The following is a 20817-nucleotide window of genomic DNA, read 5'->3' as shown; positions in this document are numbered from 1 at the left end:
TTCTCCTGCCTCAGCCTCCCGAGTAGCTGGGACTACAGGCGCCCGCCTCGTCGCCCGGCTAGTTTTTTGTATTTTCTATTAGAGACGGGGTTTCACCGTGTTAGCCAGGATGGTCTTGATCTCCTGACCTCGTGATCCGCCCGTCTCGGCCTCCCAAAGTGCTGGGATTACAGGCTTGAGCCACTGCGCCCGGCCCAAAACTTACTCTTCCAGGCCAGGCGCTGTGACTCATGCCTGTAATCCCAGCTCTTTGGGAGGCTGAGGAGGGCGGATCACCTGATGTCAGGAGTTTGAGACCATCCCGGCTAACATGGTGAAACCCCATTTCTACTAAAAATACAAAAAATTAGCCAGGCATGGTGGCGTGCCCATGTAATCCCAGCTACTCAGGAAGCTGAGGCAGGAGAATTGCTTGAACCTGGGAGGTGGAGGTTGCAGTGGGCCAAGATTGCACCATTGCACTCCAGCTTGGGCAACAAGAACGAAACTCCGTCTCAAAACAAACAAAAAAACAAAAACTGTCTCTCCCAGTAACTAAAACTTTATACCCTTTGATCAACAACTTTCCTTTCCCCATTCCTCCTCCTCCCCACCACCCATTGTAACCACCTGTCTACTCTCTGTTTTTAAGATACCAACTTTTACAGATTCCACGTAAGTACAATATTTTTCTTTCTGTGCCTAGCTTATTTCAATTAGCATAATGTCCTCTGTTTCCACCCATGTTGTCAAGAATTACAGAATTTTCTTACTTTTTAAAGCTGAATAGTATTTCATTGTAGTTTATAAACCACATTGTATTTATCGATTCATCTGTCGATGAACACCTAGATTGCTTCCATATCTTGGATATTGTGAACAATACTGAAATGAACATGGGAGTGCAGATAGAATCCCAAGCCATGATTTTAAGCACTTTACTTTCTGTACCTGTTGTAGATGCTCTTTTTTTTTCTCTAAACATCTCTCTTGTAAAAATATTGGCTGTTAAGGAATAAAGTAGTGGATCTTTTCTTCTAAGCATTTGTTGCTTTATAGTTTACAAAGAGAGTCCAGAATTTAAACCTAAACCATGTAAGTTTCTGAATAGCTTTACTGAAGTAAGAATACTAGGAGTTCTAAAGACACTGGTTCTTCCCAACTATGCTACTATTAGATTAGTATAACTTATTAAAGTAGCTAGAGATAAATATCTCAATGGCACTCTTTAGGCACATTAAAGACAGTGGAAACTGCCCAATTTTATTTTTTTTTAGTTTACTTTTTTTTCCCATTCATTGATGGATTGATGGATAACAAATACAGAACAAATGATTTTAATTTTGTGGTATATATGCACAATGCCCATTTTAAATCGACCATAAAACTTAAACACTTTTTTTTTTTTTTAGTAGCTTTACGAGTACAAGTAGTTTTGGGCTACATGGATGAATTGTATAGTGGTGAAGTCTGGGATTTTAGCGCACCCATCACCCAAGTAGTGTGCATTGTACCCAACAGGTAGTTTTTGTCCTTTACCCTCCTCCCACCCTCCGCCTTTTTGAGTCTCCAGTGTCCATTATACCACTCTGTATGCCTTTGCATATCCATAGCTCAGCTCCTACTTAAAACTAAGAACATGCAGTAGTTGGTTTTCCATTCCTGGGTTACGTCACTTAGAATAATGGCCTCTAGCTCCATCCAAGTTGCTGCAAAAGACATTATTTGTTCTTTTTTTATGGCTGAGCAGTATTTCATGGTGTGTGTGTGTGTGTGTGTATTTATATTTATATTTATATTTATTTTCTTTATCCACTAATTCATTGATGGGCACTTAGGTTGGTTCCGTATCTTTGCAGTTGTGAGTTGTGCTGTAATAAACAGATAAACATGTGTGTGCAGGTGTCTTTTTTATGTGATGACTTCTTTTCCTTTGGGTAGATACCCAGTAGTGGGATTGCTGAATCGAATGGTGGTAGATCCACTTTTAGTTCTTTAAGAACTCTCCATGCTATTTTTCATAGAGGCTGTACAAATTTACATTCCCACCAGCAGTATGTAAACATTCTCTTTTCACCACATCCATGATGACATCTATTGTTTATTGACACTTTAATAATGGCAGTTTTGGCTGGGGTTAGGTGGCATTTCATTGTGGTTTTAATTTGCATTTCCCTGATGATTAGTGATTTTGAGCCCTTTTTTAATATGTTTGTTGGCCATTTGTATGTCTTCTTTTGAGAAGTGTCTGTTCATGTCATTTACTTACTTTCTGATGGGATCATTTGTTTTTTTCTTGCTGATTTGACTTCCTTGTAGATCCTGGATATTAGTCCTTTGTGGGCTGCATAATTTGCAAATGTTTTCTCCCATTCTGTAGGTTGTGTTTACTCTGGTGATTGTTTCTTTGGTTCTGCAAAAGCTTTTTCATTCAATTATATCTCATTTATTTATTTATTTTTATTGCATTTGCTTTTAGGGGTCTTGGCCATAAGTTCTTTGCCTACACGAATGTCCAGAAGAGTTTTTTCCTAGGTTTTCTTCTAGAATTTTTATGGCTTTAGGTATTAAAGTCTTTAATCCATTTGGAGTTAATTTTTGTATATGGTGAGAGAGAGGGATCCAGTTTCATTCTTCTACATGTGGCTGTCTAATTTTCTCAGCACTGTTTGTTGAACAGAATGTCCTTTTCCCATTTTATGTTTTTGTGTGCTTCTTGAATATCAGTTGGTTGTATTTGGCTTTATTTTTGGGTTCTTTATTCTCTTCCTTTGGTCTATATATCTACTTTTATACCAGTATCATGCTGTTTTGGTTACTATGTCTTTTTTTTTTCTTCTTTTTGAGACAAAGTCTCACTGTGTCACCCAGGCTGGAGAGCAATGAGGCAATTACAGCTCACTGCAGCCTTGACCTCCAGGGTTCCAGTGCTTCTCCCACCTCAGCCTCCCGTGTAGCTGGGACTACAGGGGCACACCATCATGCCCAGCTAATTTTTGTATTTTTTGTAGAGACAAGGTTTTGCCTTGTTGCTCAAGCTGGTCTCCAACTCCTGGGCTCAAGTAGTTCTCCTGACTCGGCCTCCCAAAATGCTGGGATTGCAGGCATGAGCCACTGCACCCTGTCTACTATATCCTTATAGTGTAGTTTGAAGACAGGTAATGTGATACCTCCAGATTTGTTCTTTTTGCTTAGGATTACTCACAAAGCTATTTTGATTGTAATTCATTATTCAGCAAGAAAAGTTTATAACAGGTGATTTATTTAGTTAAAAGAAGAAAGTTTAAGGATCCTTAAGGAGATAATAGACCTTGTCAATAAGCAAGCATTGAAATAACTGATAATTATTCATTAACCAGATAAAAAGAAGGATAAAATTTTAAAAAGCCCACATTTTCCTCAATGCACAATGGTGATATGTGGTCTGTGGCATATACTTGTATCAAAGTCATTCCTGGCACTTTCAAACTGCGTTATTTAAAAACAGAAAAAAAACCCAGCTGTTAGGACAGAAACATGACTCAGAGTAGCTTAAGCAATGAAGGAGATTTATTGGCCTATAGTTGGGAGGAACAGGAGTGGAGTGAGTTTTAACTAAATGGTATAGAGATTCTAATTATGTTGTCAGGACTCTCTCATTACCTCAGCTCTGATTCCCTCTTTCTGTAGATCCTCTTCTCATGTAGATGGCTTTCTTCCAAGTGGTGGTGATGGTGGTGGTGGTAGAGGGAGCTTTGTGAGGAGGAAGACATAGTGACAGAAAGTTTCAGAATTAAGTCATTCTAAAGGAAAATGAGAACTTTCTTCCCGCAAAGGCCTTCCCCTCTGAAATAGCCCTGTAAGTCATTTATTGTTTGTTTAATCAACTGTTTCCTCCATAGCCTTTATCACAAATTATCTCTTTTATTTAACTGCTTACCTGATTATTGTTTTTTCTTCCAACTGCAAGGTAAAATCCATCAGAGCAGTAATGTGCCTATTTGTTTCATTACTGTAGCCCCAGCATCTAGTAGGCACTCAGGAAATAGTAAGCAGCAAATATATAAAATTCCAGGAAGGGACTCAGATCCTCCTTGAACCACTTGACATTATTGTGGTCTGCAGGGTAGGGTACTGTGATTGATATACCTACTAGAATCTCATGGAATAGGGAAATGGATTTGCCATAGGTAATAGAGATAACATTAGATAAAGGAATTGGGAAAAGATGCTGAGCAAACAACAAAAAATATCTGCCCACCATATGTGTTTTATGTCCTTTAAGCACAGTTTCACATTTTACCCAACTACCTAGTCTGACGTGTAGGGTTGTGCAGATTCTGCACTGCATGAAGGAGCTTGCTGAGGGGACAGAGCGTGGGCTAAAATCCAGCCCAGAGCTCCACTTACAGGGCTTCCTTTTTCCAGGAGGCACTCTGTTTTTAATTTTGTACACATTTGGATGGTCTCTGTGTATGGTATCCTTGGTTGAGTATCCATCTCTCCATCTAAACTTGTGAATAGCTTATACTATAGTAAGAATACTAGGAGCAAAAGTATGACCTGGATGTCTCTGTGCATCTGGATCCCACGGGCCAGCTCAGTGTTGACTACGTGCTTAGCCATGTTTGCACATATTCTGAGAGATGACCAATCTTGGGAAATTCTGAGATGACTGGTCTTGGGAAATTCCCCCTTGTTTTCTTTCTCTCCTCTCCATTTTTCTACCTAGTTTTGATAGTCGGTCAGGTTTTCAAAGCACAGATTTTGAGCTTTCTGAACTTTAGAATGGCTGAATGGTGACACTGTCATCTCTTTTTCTCGTTTACTTACATTTCTCAGCATTTCCATTTTGATCATCCTGAAAATTCTGCATCAGGAGGAAGAAGTTTCCTATCACTGGTCCTCCTGTGGAATAGAACTGTCTTATAGCTCAATCCCTTTGGGGTTTGCTTTGCATTTTATTTGATTAAAGATCTACTGGGGCAGTGAAATACTCACTACTTTTTAAAAAGGTAGAAGGAACAGAGTTGAAGGAGTTGAAGGAACAGATACCCACTCAATCTAACTCATGTAAGGCTGCAGGGGATCTCCTAAGTTCCAGATGTATAGCTCAGCCTTTCATTACCTGGAAGGCTCTCTGCCCTTTTCTCTCTTTCTGGGACTACAGAGTTTCATCTCTGCTTCACTCTGGCCATTGGTTTCATTAATCTGATTTTCTTTTTTTCTTTTTTTTGAGATGGAGTCTTGCTCTGTCTCCCAGACTGGAGTGTAGTGGCACCATCTTGGCTCACTGCAAACTCTGCCTCCCCCGTTCACACCATTCTCCTGCCTCAGCCTCCCTAGTAGCTGGGACTACAGGTGCCCGCCACCACGCCCGGCTAATTTTTTTGTATTTTTAGTAGAGACAGGATTTCACCATGTTAACCAGGATGGTCTCGATCTCCTGACCTCATGATCCACCCGCCTCGGCCTCCCAAAGTGCTGGGATTACAGGCGTGAGCCCCTGTGCCCGGCCAAATCTGATTTTCTTTAAACACCAACTTTCTCTGTATACTGGGCAGCCTATAAGTGGCAAAAATGGGAACTAGTGTTTAATCTACTTATCGGAGTCTCAATTCAAGTCCACAGGAAGTCTGCACCATAATCATCACATGGAGAAGTTAAAAATAAAAAAGATTTGTGGGCCTCAAACACAGACATTCTGAGTCAGTAGGTCTAGTGTCCTGGAATCTATATTTTAAGAATGTTCCCCAGAAGTAATTCCCAGATCCCAGACCTCTCCATAATCACAAGAGAGAGGAAAGGAAAGTGAGTGAGTGATAGAATTGATGAGCCAGGCCCTAGCACCCACTTATGTCCTACATAGCCTCTTCTCTTTCTCCCTTTACCACTCCTTGCTGTTGATCTTCCTATCCAGAGAGGAGCTGGATATTCTAAGACATGGGAAACAAATACTAAGAAATATAGTAGTTTTCATTAAAAGCAATAGTAGCAGCAACAATTCTCAGTCTAGCTTGGCAGGAACGCAGTCCAGTTAGGTGTTGGGGCCACCCATCCCTTATCAAATCAGTGCCATTTTTTTGGTCTTGGATGCTCTTGGAAGTATAAGACAGGTCTAGGTGTTTCTGAGAAACACCTGATAGCTTGGAAAGCCTTGCCAGCTGTGGCAGCAGTTGTCAGGTTGTCTCCCTGGTCAGGTAGTGGGTGACCTTGCAGCTTCAGTGCCCATCACTCTTTGATGTGCCACAGTTATGTGTTTATGTCTCTTAGTTCAAAGTCTTCAAAAAGACTCTAGTCACTGAATGGCCAGCCAGTCAGGGGCCTACCCTGGGATTATGGGCCAGAGCAGACTGAGAACCATTAATGGACAGAGCAGGGCATAAATAAGTGCATCATAAGCTTTCTTCTGGCTGGGTTGCAAATGGAGGTTTAAATGAATATTTGTAATTTCTTTTTAGTTTTGTTATTCCTAAATGAAAGAAGGATTATATTCCTAAATAAATTATAATGAGTTTTTATATCTCAGAAGTACAAATATGACTTCAGCCTCATTTTATATGTAAAATAAATGCCCTATATAGTATTCAGGATACCTACCAAGTGTTTTTATAGTAAACATCATCCTTGTCTCTTCATGTCTTAATAATGAAATGTATATTATATTGTAAATAAAGTAATATGGTTTATTATTTAATGTTTAAAGTATAATGCCATATATCTTACTTTTGTTGTGTACTGACATATGCAAAGGGTGTAGCAATTTGATTCTGAGTCCTTGCAATAGTAATAAAAGCCATTACTTTATTTAAAACATTTGTCCACTGTAGGATTTCAGAGGCAGTTGAAGACCTTACGTGGATATTGATCACAGAAAGTATGCAAAGATAAGAAATGCTTTTAACCAAGACTGAGCACAAAAATAGCTCTGTATTATATTTCTGTACACAAAGAAGTTGTATGGCACAAAGCAGTTATGTTTTAAGCCCACAAAGTATAGTATCAGTACCTTAGGGTTGGTTTAAGTATATGTGTGTTTAATACCTTTGTAAGAATTTAAGTATCTATCTTGATGCTGAAACTATCTTGTTTATCTGATTTTTAAAAATTATTTGTTTTCCAGATCCAGTTCTTCTGTGGAACTTCTGAACATCTTTTATTAGTGGAAATATTTTCTACACAATGAAGTCAACAACTTAATTTAAACCAGTGTTCGTGTGGTTCTGATTCATCTGCTGTGGTTCACGAAGCTTGAGATCTGAGGCATACAGGATCTTTTGTGATGACAATATGACTAATAGTAAAGGAAGATCTATTACTGATAAAACAAGTGGTGGTCCAAGTAATGGAGGAGGTTTTGTAGATTGGACTTTACGTTTAAACACAATTCAATCTGACAAATTTTTAAATTTACTCTTGAGTATGGTTCCAGTAATTTACCAGAAAAACCAAGAAGACAGGCACAAAAAAGCAAACGGCATTTGGCAAGATGGATTATCAACTGCAGTACAGACTTTTAGTAATAGATCTGAGCAACACGTGGAGTATCACAGTTTCTCAGAGCAGTCTTTTCATGCCAGTAATGGGCACGCATCATCAAGCTGCAGCCAAAAGTATGATGACTATGCCAATTATAATTACTGTGATGAAAGGGAGAATTCAGAAACCACTGCCATGTTACAAGATGAAGATATATCTAGTGATGGTGACGAAGATGCTATTGTAGAAGTGACCCCAAAATTACCAAAGGAATCCAGTGGCATCATGGCATTGCAAATACTTGTGCCCTTTTTGTTAGCTGGTTTTGGAACAGTTTCAGCTGGCATGGTACTGGATATAGTACAGGTGGGTTTTCATCTTTCTTTAACTTTACTGTCTTTTTTTGTTATTCCATTTCTGTTTAAAATGCTTTTTGTAGGTTACTACTCTCAAACATTTACTTTAGATTTAATTTATCCCTGGTAAAATGAACAGATGCTGACTCTGGGAGAGAATCTATTTCTATGTGGGAGTTTTTCTTTTTCCTCTTTAGAAATTCTGAAAGAATAGTTATTCTGACTATAAAGTAACTCTTCTCTACAGACCCCAAAATAGCTTGGTTAAAAGAAAAACTTCCCAAAATGTTATATTTAAATACTTTCTTACTTTTAAAATAAAAGTTAATATATACTCATTAAATTGAATTCAAACATTAGAAGGTATTAAATAAAACATGAAGTTTCAGCTATTCCTTATCTCCAAATCAAAACTCTCCTCCTCTCCAGAGATTACCATTGTGAAGTGTTTGTTGTATACACTTGCAGGCTTTTTTCTGTGCTTACATATATACATAAGAGAGTTTTTTCAAAAATAAAAATGTTATATATATTTTTCTGCAACTTATTTTCATTGCTTAGTAATATATCTCTCCAAATTGGTACACAAACATTTTCTGCATTTTAAACTGAGTGCATGATATTCCATTCAATGTATATACCAAAATTTACTTACTCCTTCTTCCTTGTTGGTGCTGTAATAACTATCCTTATAAATATAAGGATATATATTCATATACTAATATTTTCATAGGATAGATTTAAAAACAGCATTATTGGATATTAGGGTATGTATTAATATCTATGTTTAAAATTTTGTAGATACTGTCAAGTTGCATTCTAAAAAATTTGTACCAATTTATACTCCTACTGTCAAAATATAAGTACTTTTATTTTTTCATGTCCATATCAACATTGGGTATTTATTTTATTTCTTTTTTTTTTGAGACAGGGTCTTGCTGTGTGGCCCAGCTCACTACACCCTCAGTCTCCTGGGCTCAAGTGACCTTCCCACCTCAGCCTCTTGAGTAGCTGGGACTACAGGCACACTATACCTCACTAATTTAAAAAAATTTTTTTAGGGACAAGGTCTTGCTGTGTTTCCCAGGCAGGTCTCAAACTCCTGGACTCAAGCAATCCTCCCACCTTGGCCTTCCAAAGTGCTGGGGATTACAGGTGTCCACCACTGTGCCCAGCCAACATTGAGTCTTCTTGATCTTTTTCATATTTGCCAAATGGCAGGAAAATGTTATCATGTTTTAATTAACATTCTTTATATTAATGTTTAGCATATTGTCATATGTTTATTGGCCATTCTTTTTCTGTGAATTGTTTTTGTATCTTTTATTTTTAACATTTATGTGCTACTTATTGATTTGTAGGTATTCTTGCTTTTTTTGTTGTTGTTGTTGTTGTTGTTTTTTAAGGTGGAGTCTAGCTTTGTCGCCCAAGCTGGAGTGCAGTGGCATGATCTCGGCTCACTGCAACCTCTGCCTCCCAGGTTCAAGTGATTCTCCTGCCTCAGCCTCCTGAGTAGCTGGGACCACAGGCTCACACCACCATGGCTCGCTAATTTTTGTATTTTTAGTAGACGTGGGGTTTCACTATGTTGGTTAGGCTGGTCTCAAACTCCTGACCTCAAGTGATCTGCCTGCCACTGCCTCCCAAAGTGCTGGGATTACAGGTGTGACCCACCATATCTAGCAGATTTGTAGGTGTTCTTAATGCCTTGTGGTTACCAAATACCTATTATATAATTATCTTTCTAAAGTAATAAATTGCCAAAATGTGACATTTTATTCTGTCAGTTTTTGTTTATCAGTCATAGAAAGGGAAAGTATTAGACATATTATCCTGTAATGTGCTCTTATCTTTCATTGTTTTTTCCCTAAAGGAACCTCAGGTTATTTGTAACTCTAAGATGCTATTCAAGAGGTAATGTTTTTGTCTAAATGGAAAATGTACATAAATAGAAACATTTTTCCGCCATCAGTTGGAGAAAGGATATGAGAGGAACTGTATTGCAGTACATTAAAGTTTTAAATAGATAATAATACCAAAGAGATATCAAACCTCCATTCACTTGAAATATAATTGTTGTAAGTTCTTATAGTAGTATCACAGCTGCGACAATAAATAGACTGGTTTTGGTTGGGATTTTTTCTTGAGATACCAATTATTCTGAAGAAACACTCAGTATTTAACTATAGAATGGTAACATCTATAGGACTAAGGTGTTAGAGTACAGCTTAGCAGAATATTTACATAGCTCATTATGTATCTGGAGTAATGTTGACTTACTTCCTGATACTGAGAGGACAGCACACATGTAATTGGAAAAAGTTCCTTTTATGATTTTATGAACTTTTTTTTTTTTTTTTTTTTTGAGACGGAGTCCCGCTGTCCCCCCGGGCTGGAGTGCAGTGGCCGGATCTCAGCTCACTGCAAGCTCCGCCTGCCGGGTTTACGCCATTCTCCTGCCTCAGCCTCCCGAGTAGCTGGGACTACAGGCGCCGGCCACCTCGCCCGGCTAGCTTTTTGTATTTTTTAGTAGAGACGGGGTTTCACCGTGTTAGCCAGGATGGTCTTGATCTCCCGACCTCGTGATTCGCCCGTCTCGGCCTCCCAAAGTGCTGGGATTACAAGCTTGAGCCACTGCGCCCGGCCGATTTTATGAACTTTTACAGTGCTAGCCCTAAGGATTTTATAATGTTAAACTTTAGTGTTAAACATTGTAGAAACATAATATAAATATTTTTAAATATTTTATTTGAATGTGTTCTTTTAAACTTTTTAATTGAAATGTAATACATCTAGAGTATACAAAATACAAAATAGATCTCAGTGAATTTTCATAATATAAACAACTGTATAACTATCAACCAGCTCAAAAAATATAATTTTGCCAGTACTGCTTCTTTAGTCCTCCTTGTGCCGCCTTCCAATTGCTGCACTTTGTGTCCCCATCACCAAAGGTAATAACTAATCTGATTTTCTGGTAAGCACTTCCTTGCTTGTCTTTATAAGTGTGTATCCCTAAACTACATAGTTTGGTTTTACTTGACTCTTTATAGATTATATAATGGAAGTATAGAACATGTTTTTGTGTGTATGTGTGGCTTTTTTTCCCTCAACATTATATAAATTTCATGAAACTGTAGTTTATTTCCATTGCTGGATAGTAATCCATTATATGGATATACTATACCACAATGTATCTGTTCTGCTACAGATGGACATTGGGAGCAATGGTGCTTCCAGACTTTTTTTTTTTTTTTTTTTTTGGAGACAGAATTTCATTCTTGTTGCGAAGCTGGAGTGCAATGGTGCAGTCTTGCCTCACCGCAACCTCCACCTCCCAGGTTCAAGCAATTTTCCTGCCTCAGCCTCCTGAGTAGCTGGGATTATAGGCATGCGCCACCACGCCTGGCTAATTTTGTATTTTTAGTGGAGACGGGGTTTCTCCATGTTGGTCAGGCTGGTCTCGAACTCCCAACCTCAGGTAATCCGACTGTCTCAGCCTCCCAAAGTGTTGGGATTACAGGCATGAGCCACCACACCTGGCTGCTTCCAGACTCTTGATGCACATATTCATGAAATTCTTTTGGGTATGTATGTAGAGATGGAATTTCCAGGTGTTAGGATATGGAGATACTCAAATTTAGTAGATGTCATATGATTTTCCACATTGGTTGTATGAATTTACAGTCTAATTAGCAGAGTATGAGAGATCTCAATACTCTATATTCTTATTTCTACTTGGAATCAGTAGTCTTTTTATTTTTAGAAATTCTAGCACATGTGGAGTGGTATCTCATTGTGGTTTTAATGGAGATTTCTGTGGTGACTAATGATGTATGCTGACCATTTGGATATTACTGTAAAGCTTTTTTTGTCCATTTTTCTATTTGTTTTACTTATAAATTTATGAGAGCTGTTACCTGTTTTTCTTATAGATTTGTAAGAGTTATATTTTGGATATGAGCCTTTTAGTGCTATATATTAACACCTTTTCTCTCCTCTGTGGCAGAAGTTCTTAATTTTGAAATAGTTCTTTTTATATAGTTTGTATTTTATGTCTCTTGTCTAAGAAATCTTTCCATACCCTGTGGTAATTGAGATACTCTATTGCATTACTTTGTTGAAGCTTTGTTGTTTTGCTCTTACGTTTAGATCATTCCCTCCCTGGAATGGATTTTTGTGTAGAGTACGAAATGAGGCTTATGTTTGGTTACTGATTTCTTGAGGTTTTTGTATTTCTTCATGATTCAATAGTCATATGTGTCCAGAATTTATCCTTGTTGCACGTTTTCCAATTTGTTGGTGTATAGTTGTTCATAATAGTCTTTGATGATTCTTTGTATTTTTGTGGTCTCAGTTGTTATGAATCTTTTTTCATTTCTGATTTTACTTATTTGGGACTTCTCTCTTTTTTTCATAGTCTAGCTGAAAGTTTGTTGATTTTGTTTATCTTTTCAAAAAATAACTTTTCATTGAACCCATCTGTATTTTTTAGTCTGAATTTCATTATTTCTGCTCTGATCTTTATTATTTCTTTTCTTCTACTAATTTGGGGTTTGGATTGTTCTTGCTTTTCTAGTCCTTGGGGTGCGTTGTTAAGTTGTTTATTTGAAGTCTGTTTTTTTTTTTTTGAGACGGAGTCTTGCTCTGTTGCCCAGGCTGGTGTGCAGGGGCGTGATCTCGGCTTGCTGCAAGCTCCACCTCCCAGGTTCACGCCTTTCTCCTGCCTCGGCCTCCCGAGTAGCTGGGACTACAGGCACTCGCCACCACACCCCACTAATTTTTTGTATTTTTATTAGATAGGGGATTTCACCGTGTTAGCCAGGATGGTCTCAATCTCCTGACATCGTGATCCGCCTGCCTCGGCCTACCAAAGTGCTGGGATTACAGGCATGAGCCACCACGCCTGGCCTTAATTTTTTCACATAGTATTTATTGTTATAAACTTTCCTCTTAATACTGCTATTGCTGTATTTCATAGATTTTGGCATGTTGTATTTTCATTTTCATTTGTTTCAAGAAAATTTTAAATCTTAAATTTCCTTCTTAATTTCTTAATTGACTCATTGGTCACTCAGAAGCATGTGGTTTAATTTCTACGTGTTTGTGTAGTTTCTGAGGTTCATCTTATTGATTCTAGTCTATTGAATTTGTGGAGAATATTTTGTGGCTTAAGATATAATCTATTCTGGTAGAATGCTCTGCGTGCTGATGAAAAAATGTATCTTCTGTAGCTGTTGGGTGAAATGTTCTCTAAATGTCAGTTAGGCCTGTTTGGTCTAATGTGTGGTTTAACTCCAGTGTTTATTTGTTGATTTTCTGTCTGACTGATCTGTTCATTATTGAGAGTTGAGTATTGAAGTCCCCTACTATTATTGTATTGTAGTCTATCTCTCTCTCTTTAGATTTATAAATGTTTGCTTTATATACTTAGAAGCTCTGGTGTTGGGTGGATATATATATAATATATATATTATATATGTAATTGTTATGTCTTCTTGCTGAATTGACCCCTGTATCATTATACAGTAGTCTCTCTTTCTCTTTTACTGTCTTTGATTTGTAGTCTATTCTATCTAGTATAAGTATAGCTACTCCTTGCTCTTTTCTTGGTTTCTAGTTGCATGGAATATATTTCTCTACTGCTTCACCTCCAGTCTAGGTGTGTCTTTATAGATGAAGTGGGTTTCTTGTAGGCAGAAACCTGGGTCTTATTTCTTTACCCATTTAGCCACTCTATGCCTTTTCATTGGAGAACCGAGTAATTTACATTCAGTATTATTATTGATAAGTAAGGACTTACAACTGACATTTTGTTGCTTATTTTCTACCTGTTTTGTAACTCTTCCTTTCTTACTGTCTGTCTTCCTCTGTGATTCCTTTGTGTTTTTTCTCTAGTTGCATATTTTAATTTGCTGCTTTTTATTTTTAGTGAATAAGTTATAGATTTTTACACTGGTTACCATAAGGCTTAACAAAAAATCTTATAATGTTATTTTAAGGAGATGACAACTTATCTTTGATCACAAAGAAAATAGTAGAAACAAAGAAAAAAACTAAGAAACTACACTTTAACTCTGCCCTCTCCATTTTGACCTTTTGTTATTCTGATTTTCACATTTTTATATTGCCTATTTCTTAACAGGTTGCTGTAGCTATTATTGTCTTTGATAGATTTGTGATTTAGGCTTCATACTAGAGTTATGAGCAGATTGCACACCCTAATTACAATATTAGAGTGTTCTTGGTTTTGCTGTGCACTTAATTTTACCAGTGGATTTTATATCTTCAAATGTTTTCTTTTTGCACATTAGTGTTTTTTTCTTTCAGGTCAAAGAACTCCCTTTAGTATTTCTTATAAGACAAATCTAGTGGTGCTGAATGCTCCCAGCTTTTGTTTGTCTGGGAAAAACTTTCTCTCTTTCATATTTGAAGGATAGCTTTGCTGGATATAGTATTCTTGGATGGTAGCTTTTTTTTTTTTCCCCCTTTCAGGATTTTGAAAATGTTATTTCACCTCCTTCTGGCCTGTATGGATTCTGCTAAAAAGTCTGTTGCCAGATGACCTGGAGCTCCTTTATGTGTTATTTCTTCTTTTTCTCTTGCTGCTTTTAGGATTCTCTCTCTGACTTTTGAGATTTTATTATTATATGCCTTGGTGTAGTCTTACTTGGGTCAAATCTGGTGTTCTCTGACCTTACTGTATCTGGATATTTATAGCTTTCTCAAGTTTTGGAAAGTTTTCAGTTTTTATTTCCTTTAATAAGTTTTCTATCCCTTGCTCTTGCTCAGCTCCCTCTTGAATACGAATAATTATTAGATTTGGTCTCTCAAGGTAGTTTTTTATAGCTTGTAGACAATCTTTGTTTCTTTTCTTCCTTATTTTTTTAAGAGACAGGATTTCTTTCTCCCAGGCTGGAGCCCAGCTTCAAATTCCTGGGCTCAAGTGATCCTCCCACCTCAATTCCTGAGTAGTTGTGACCACAGGCATGTGACACCATACCCAACTAATTTTTTTTTTTTGAGATGGAGTCTTGCTCTGTTGCCCAGGCTGGAGTGCAGTGGTATGATCTTGGCTCACTGCAAGCGCCGCCTCCCGGGTTCACGTCATTCTCCTGCCTCAGCCTCTCTAGTAGCTGGGTCTACAGGTGCCCGCCACCATGCCCAGCTAATTTTTTTTTTTTCTTTTTGGTAGAGACAGGGTTTCACTGTGTTAGCCAGGATGACCAATATCTTGGTTATGATATTGTACTGTAGTTTTGCAAGATACCATTGGGGAAAAAACGGGTTAAGGGTTACATGGGATCTCTCTGTATTAGTTTTTTATAATTGCATGTGAGTTTAAATTACTTCAAAATAAAAAGTTTAATTAAAAAAAAGTAATATGTGTACCTGGTTAAGCATATTTAAGCAGTATGAAAGCATAAGTGATGGAGAAAAAAGTCTCTCCTCTGCGGTATGCACGCTTACCCTGGGCCTTTCCATAGAAATGACAGGTTTTATTTTATTTTTTTGGCATCTCCTTCAACAGATATGAAATGCATGCATTTGCATTAATATATGTATTTTCCAAAAAACAAAAACCAAATAACACTCTATAATATAGGTCTTCACTTTGATCTTCTTAATTTGTCTTAGAGCTCTTTCAATGTAGGTACACACAGATTTACCAAATTCTTCTCAGACAGATAATGCACTTATATAAAGATGTATCATAATTAATCTGCCAAGTTACCTTATGAAGGGGATTTTAATTGCCTCAAATCTTTGACTGTTACGAACAGTGATGAAGAAGAGTTATTATATGGGTGTGTTTTTGAACTCATATGCAAGTTTGTTTATAGGTCAAATTCCTAGAAGTAGAATTCTGAGTCAAAATTATGGTCATTTTACGTTGATAGGTATTATCAGATTCCACCAAAGAAGTTAAACCTTTACATTTTCACAAGCAGTGCAAAAGAGTGCCTATTTCCTTATAGTCTTAGCAAAAGTGTATTTTCCAACATTTTGATCTTTACCAACTCATCAATGAAAATTTTTCACCTTTTCATTTGTATTTCTATGATTATGATTGAAGTTGGTCATTTTGTCGTGTGTTTAAAAGTGAATAGGTTTATTTTCAAACTAAGTTTAAATGACAATAAAATTTTTTTCCATATGTAAGGATTTGGGGTATGTATTTTTTTTAACTGCATAACCTTCTTTTACCAATTAAAAAATGTTCTCTGTCATTTTAAAGTTAGGAGTCTATAGAAGTGTTCTTCAACTTATTATTTTTAATTTTCATTTTTGTTTATTCTTGTGGATTTAAACAGATTTTTAGGTGTTAAGTCTAGTGTTTATGTAAGTAATCTGACATTATGTTTGACTTGTAGATGTATACCTCAGTTTCTGCATTTATGCACGTGCAAAGTTAGGTATGACAAGAAGTCATACTTTAGGGCAGGTTCATAGCCCCAGAGCACAAACTGGATCATGGTGAAATTTGTTAGTAAGTGAACATTATTTTTGCCACTAGCTGCCTCAGCATTCCCTCTCTGGACATTTTCTGCCTTATGTCCTCTTGACAGGAAAATTAACTGATAATGCATCCTGGTCTTACAGCTAATAAACAATTAATTAATATGTGCAGGCACAGTCATGAGCAGAATCTTCTGAGGTAGTACAAGTATGTCCATATTTTGGATGCAGAAAGTAAAGCATAGTTTTGCGCAAATCACACAGTACGTTGTACAGTCAGAATTTCAGTGAAGGTGATCTCACTCTGGAGCCCTTGCTGTTGACCCCTGTGCATACTACTTCTCGCTCTTCTCATAGTTCCCAGTTGTGTGCCAAGACACCCCAGGGTTACTGTGGGATATTTTAAGTTTTCGAGGGAAACACAATGTCTCCTGGATGCACTACAGGCTACTAGCTCAAGGTGGCTTAACATTTCAACATTAGATCACACTCCATTTCTTTGGATGATATGTCTTTGCAAAACTGTGTTTTCAGTAGCACTGTGATAAACAGCAAGAGTTACACAAAAATCAATATAAAACAGGAAATGAGGGCGACAGTTTCCAATTCCAACATTTGAGAAGTTGTGCAGTGCCCAACATGTACGTATATCCCATTAGTAAATAATTGTGGTTATAAAAAATGACATGAAATACTATTTCTTTCAGTTTACCTGTATAAGTTCCTCAAATGGTTACTAAAGTGTTAGGAAATAAATATTTATTAAGTTGTTCGGACCTAACTACTTAATACATAGGATTGTTAGGTATTCTTTTTGTCCTAAGGATGCTATGAAAATATTTCTCAGATACTAAGCATGCCATGAACTGAGAAAGTTTGGGAACTTCTGCAAGCACATCAGGTGGTGGCAACTTTTTTTGTGTGTGTGTGACAGAGTCTCACCCTGTCACCCAGACTGGAGTGCAATGGCGCAATCTCAGCTCACTGCAACTTCTGCCTCCCGGGTTCAGGCGATCCTCCTGCCTCAGTCTCCCGAGGAGGTGGGATTACAGGCACGCGCCACCATGCCAGCTGATTTTTGTAGAGATGGGGTTTCACCACGTTGGCCAGGCTGGTCTTGAGTTCCTGACCTCAAGTGATCCATCTGCCTTGGCCTTCCAGAGTATCGGGATTACAGGCGTGAGCTACTGCCTGACCTGGTGTTAACTTTTGAATGATGTGGTACATAAATTTGGAAAGGAGAGCTTTATATCTCATACAGGGTTGCAGCCTGCAAGGTGGCCATTCTGACAGGCTGGGAAGCATAGCCTCTAGTCAGAAGACAGAAACAGACACTTCAAAGGAGGGGAAAAAGGAAATAGGAATTTATGCTGAGTGGGGTGGCCAAATGTACATATTTAATATTCTATGAGAGGAGTCATGGATATTTGTAAAAAGAGAAACGTGTGCATGTACAGTGGAACTTCATACCTCTTCATGAGTTGCATGTAGACTGGCCAGAACCACTCTGTGATTGGTGGTCTCTTATCAGGAAGGAGTGCTGGTCAGTTGTTTTGTTGAAACTACAAAAGAGGATGGAAGCAGTCAAGATCAATAGTGGAGTCTTTTGAAAAGGCTGATTTTTGTTTAGCCCTTAGGAAGAAAGCGTTATGGCAGTTAACAAGGGAAGGGGTATAATGGGATGTGGTTGTTGATCTCCCGTGCTGTCCTGGCTGATAACTCAGTTTTCAAGGTTACTCTGGGGTCCTCTTGGCTGGGAGAGGGTTCTTTCAGTTGCTTTGGGGGGATTTGGATTTTTATTTCTCACTAGTATGGAGAAAATAATGGAAAATTTTTTGGCACAATATGGGAAATCAATAATTCATAACTCTTACTGTTGTCACACCAATGCTAACGAGTTAAGTATTTCATAGTAATTCTCATATAAGTATTTCATTCTAATTGAATGTGGAAAGAATAACCAAAGGGAGTAACCTACAGGCGTGCATTCTAGCAGGTCTAAATTGTGATGGCTTGTGATACTTTCATGGTGCAACAACCAACACAGAAGACTTCCGTGACCAAATGTATGGGGGTTTAACCCCACACACTAGCAAGCAGTCAGTTATGCAGCAGACACTGGTTGATGCAGAATTAGTGTTCTCCAATTCAATTCTGACATTATCTATCCGGAGGTAGCATCAGATCCCACAGGTTGAGGGCTCAGTCCAAAAGACTGTCCACCTCTTGAGATACCAGATGCAAGTCCTGGCCTCCAGAATTTCTGACCAACTGGCTTCAAGCTGGGGTTCCCATGATCTCCTCTTTGGGTTTGATTGGTCTGCTGAAGCAGCTCACAGAACTCAGGCAAACACTTATGTTTACCTGTTTATCATTAAGGATATTACAAAGAATACAGATGAAGAAATATGTAGGGCAAGGTATGGGGGCACAGGCACGGAGCTTTCATGCCCTCCTGTGTGCTCCATCATCCAGGAACTTCCAAATGTTCAGCTGTGTGGAAGCTCTCCAAACCAAGTCCTTTTGGATTTTTATGAAGCTTCGTTATGTAGGCATGACTGATTAAACCACTGGTCATCAGTGGTCAACTTAACCTTCAGTCCCTCCATCCTCCCCAAAGGTGTTTGTGTGGGTGAGGTTAGTTTGAAACTCCCAGTCCTCTAATCATGCCTTGGTCTTTCTGGTGACCAGCCCCCGTAATGAAGCTACCTGGGGCTGCCAGCTGTCGTCAATCAGCATACACAAAGACATCACTTTGGAGATTCTAATGATTTTAGATATATGCCAGGAAACAGGATTGAAGACCAAATATATGCTTCACGGTATCATAGCAGGTGTCATAAAATGATGACCTAGGTAAAAGGTATTCTGAATTATATCTGGGATCTGATGAAAATCATACCTATCTCTCAGGTTTGTTGTGAAGATTAAGTGAGTGAGTCTAAAGAAAACTGCTTGGAACCTAACAATCAGTGAATGTTAGATATTATTCATTTATTATTATTATTATCTGTTATTCATCATTATCATCATTGCTACCAATGTCTTTGAAAGATATATATTTCACTAGCACATCAGAATCATTAGCCCATTGTAAACATGGACAAAGTTGTTTGATGGTTAGTTTTTAAGACTAATAATCTAGGGTGCCATTGAACCCCCCACCCCCAGTGCTTTTTTAGGCCCATCCTTAATTGGCTTGAACCCAATTAGAGGGATTTCTCTTGTGAACTCTTTGAACCAGGATTTTATGGAAGACTGATCTGATAAATATTTTCTGAGGTCTCTTTAGGCCCCCCAGTTGTACATCTATTTGGAACAGCCTAGGGAAAGTTTGGAAACAAATTGAAATTTTCCTTCATTTATCTGATAGATAATAAGTTTTACTTTTCTCATTTGTCCTGGTATTCATGACGTGTGTTTTTGATACTTTTTGACATACAGTTAATGTGCCTAGCTCATAAAATCTCTTACTGGGACAATCACCTTTTAATAGCACCTGTAAAATGTCACTTTGTGTTATTGAGATATTTGTATCTTTAATATCTTTATATGTCTCTCTAATATCTGTTAGTTTAATATATGTTATTTTATCATATGTAAACCAAAAAGCATCCAAGACAGGTCTCAATTTAGAAGTTTATTGTGCCAGGGTTACAGATCATGACCTGTGATACAGCCTCAGGAGGTACGGAGAACATGTGCCCAATATGGTCGGGTTGTATCTTGATTTTATATGTTTTTAGGGGGACAGAAGTTACAGGCAGACATCAATCAATACATGTAAGTTATACATTGGTTTCGTTCAGGAGTGTGGGACCTGGAATCAATATAAGGGAATATGAGGGTTGTGTAACAAGTAGATGTAGAGTGGGTGGTAGCAACATATCAGCTGACTCCCAACTCTAACTGCATCTTTTAAAGTGATTCAGAGTTTCAGAGCTCAGGAGAATGGGGTTAAGCTAGGTGCTCGCTGATTACGTGAACTGTGTAATTATTCAAAATGTAGTGGGGGCTTCCAGGTCATAGGTGTATTCACAGATTTTCTGATTGGCAATTGGTTTAAAGAACTAAATTATTTGAAGAGGTAGAATCAGTAAAAAGGAATATGTGGGTTAAGATAAGGGGTCGTGGAGACCAAGGTTCTTACTATGCAGATGAAGCCTCCAAGGTAGCAGGCTTCAGAGAGAATAGATGGTAAATGTTTCTTATCAGACTTTAAAAGTTGCCAGATTCTTAATCTCTCCTGGATTAGGAAAAGACCTGAAAAGGGAAAAGGTTTTGCTACAGAATGTAGATTTTCTCCACAAGAGACAACTTTGCAGGGCCATTAAAAAATATGTCAAATAAATATATTTTGGGGTGAAATACTTTGGGTCATTCAGGGTCTGCTGTCATGTGATGCTATACTAGAGACAGTCTGGAATTTGGTATCTCATTGCTACAAAGAGTCTGTTTTGTCCGTCTTAAGATCTCTGTTTTAATGTTAATGTTGGTCAGTTGTGCCTGCGTTTTAAAGGGAGGAGGATATAATGAAGCATGTCTGACCCACCCCCTTCCCATC

At 37.9% G+C, this 20817-nt stretch overlaps 1 protein-coding gene across 2 annotated transcripts in view; it reads left to right on the top strand.

The window, feature by feature from the left end:
- SLC41A2 (solute carrier family 41 member 2) overlaps window positions 1–20817 on the top strand; it is a 143654-nt gene that overhangs the window by 23874 nt on the left and 98963 nt on the right. For both annotated transcript variants that reach the window (XM_023192081.2, XM_023192145.2), the window contains exon 2: window positions 7082–7803. In XM_023192081.2, the coding sequence (XP_023047849.1) occupies window positions 7249–7803 (555 nt within the window). In that variant the 5' untranslated portion in view covers window positions 7082–7248. The remainder of the gene's footprint in view (window positions 1–7081; window positions 7804–20817) is intronic.

The sequence above is a fragment of the Piliocolobus tephrosceles genome, chromosome 10 (genome assembly GCF_002776525.5).
Source record: "Piliocolobus tephrosceles isolate RC106 chromosome 10, ASM277652v3, whole genome shotgun sequence".
Lineage (NCBI taxonomy): Eukaryota > Metazoa > Chordata > Mammalia > Primates > Cercopithecidae > Piliocolobus > Piliocolobus tephrosceles.
This window is presented reverse-complemented; position numbering and strand designations above follow the sequence as displayed.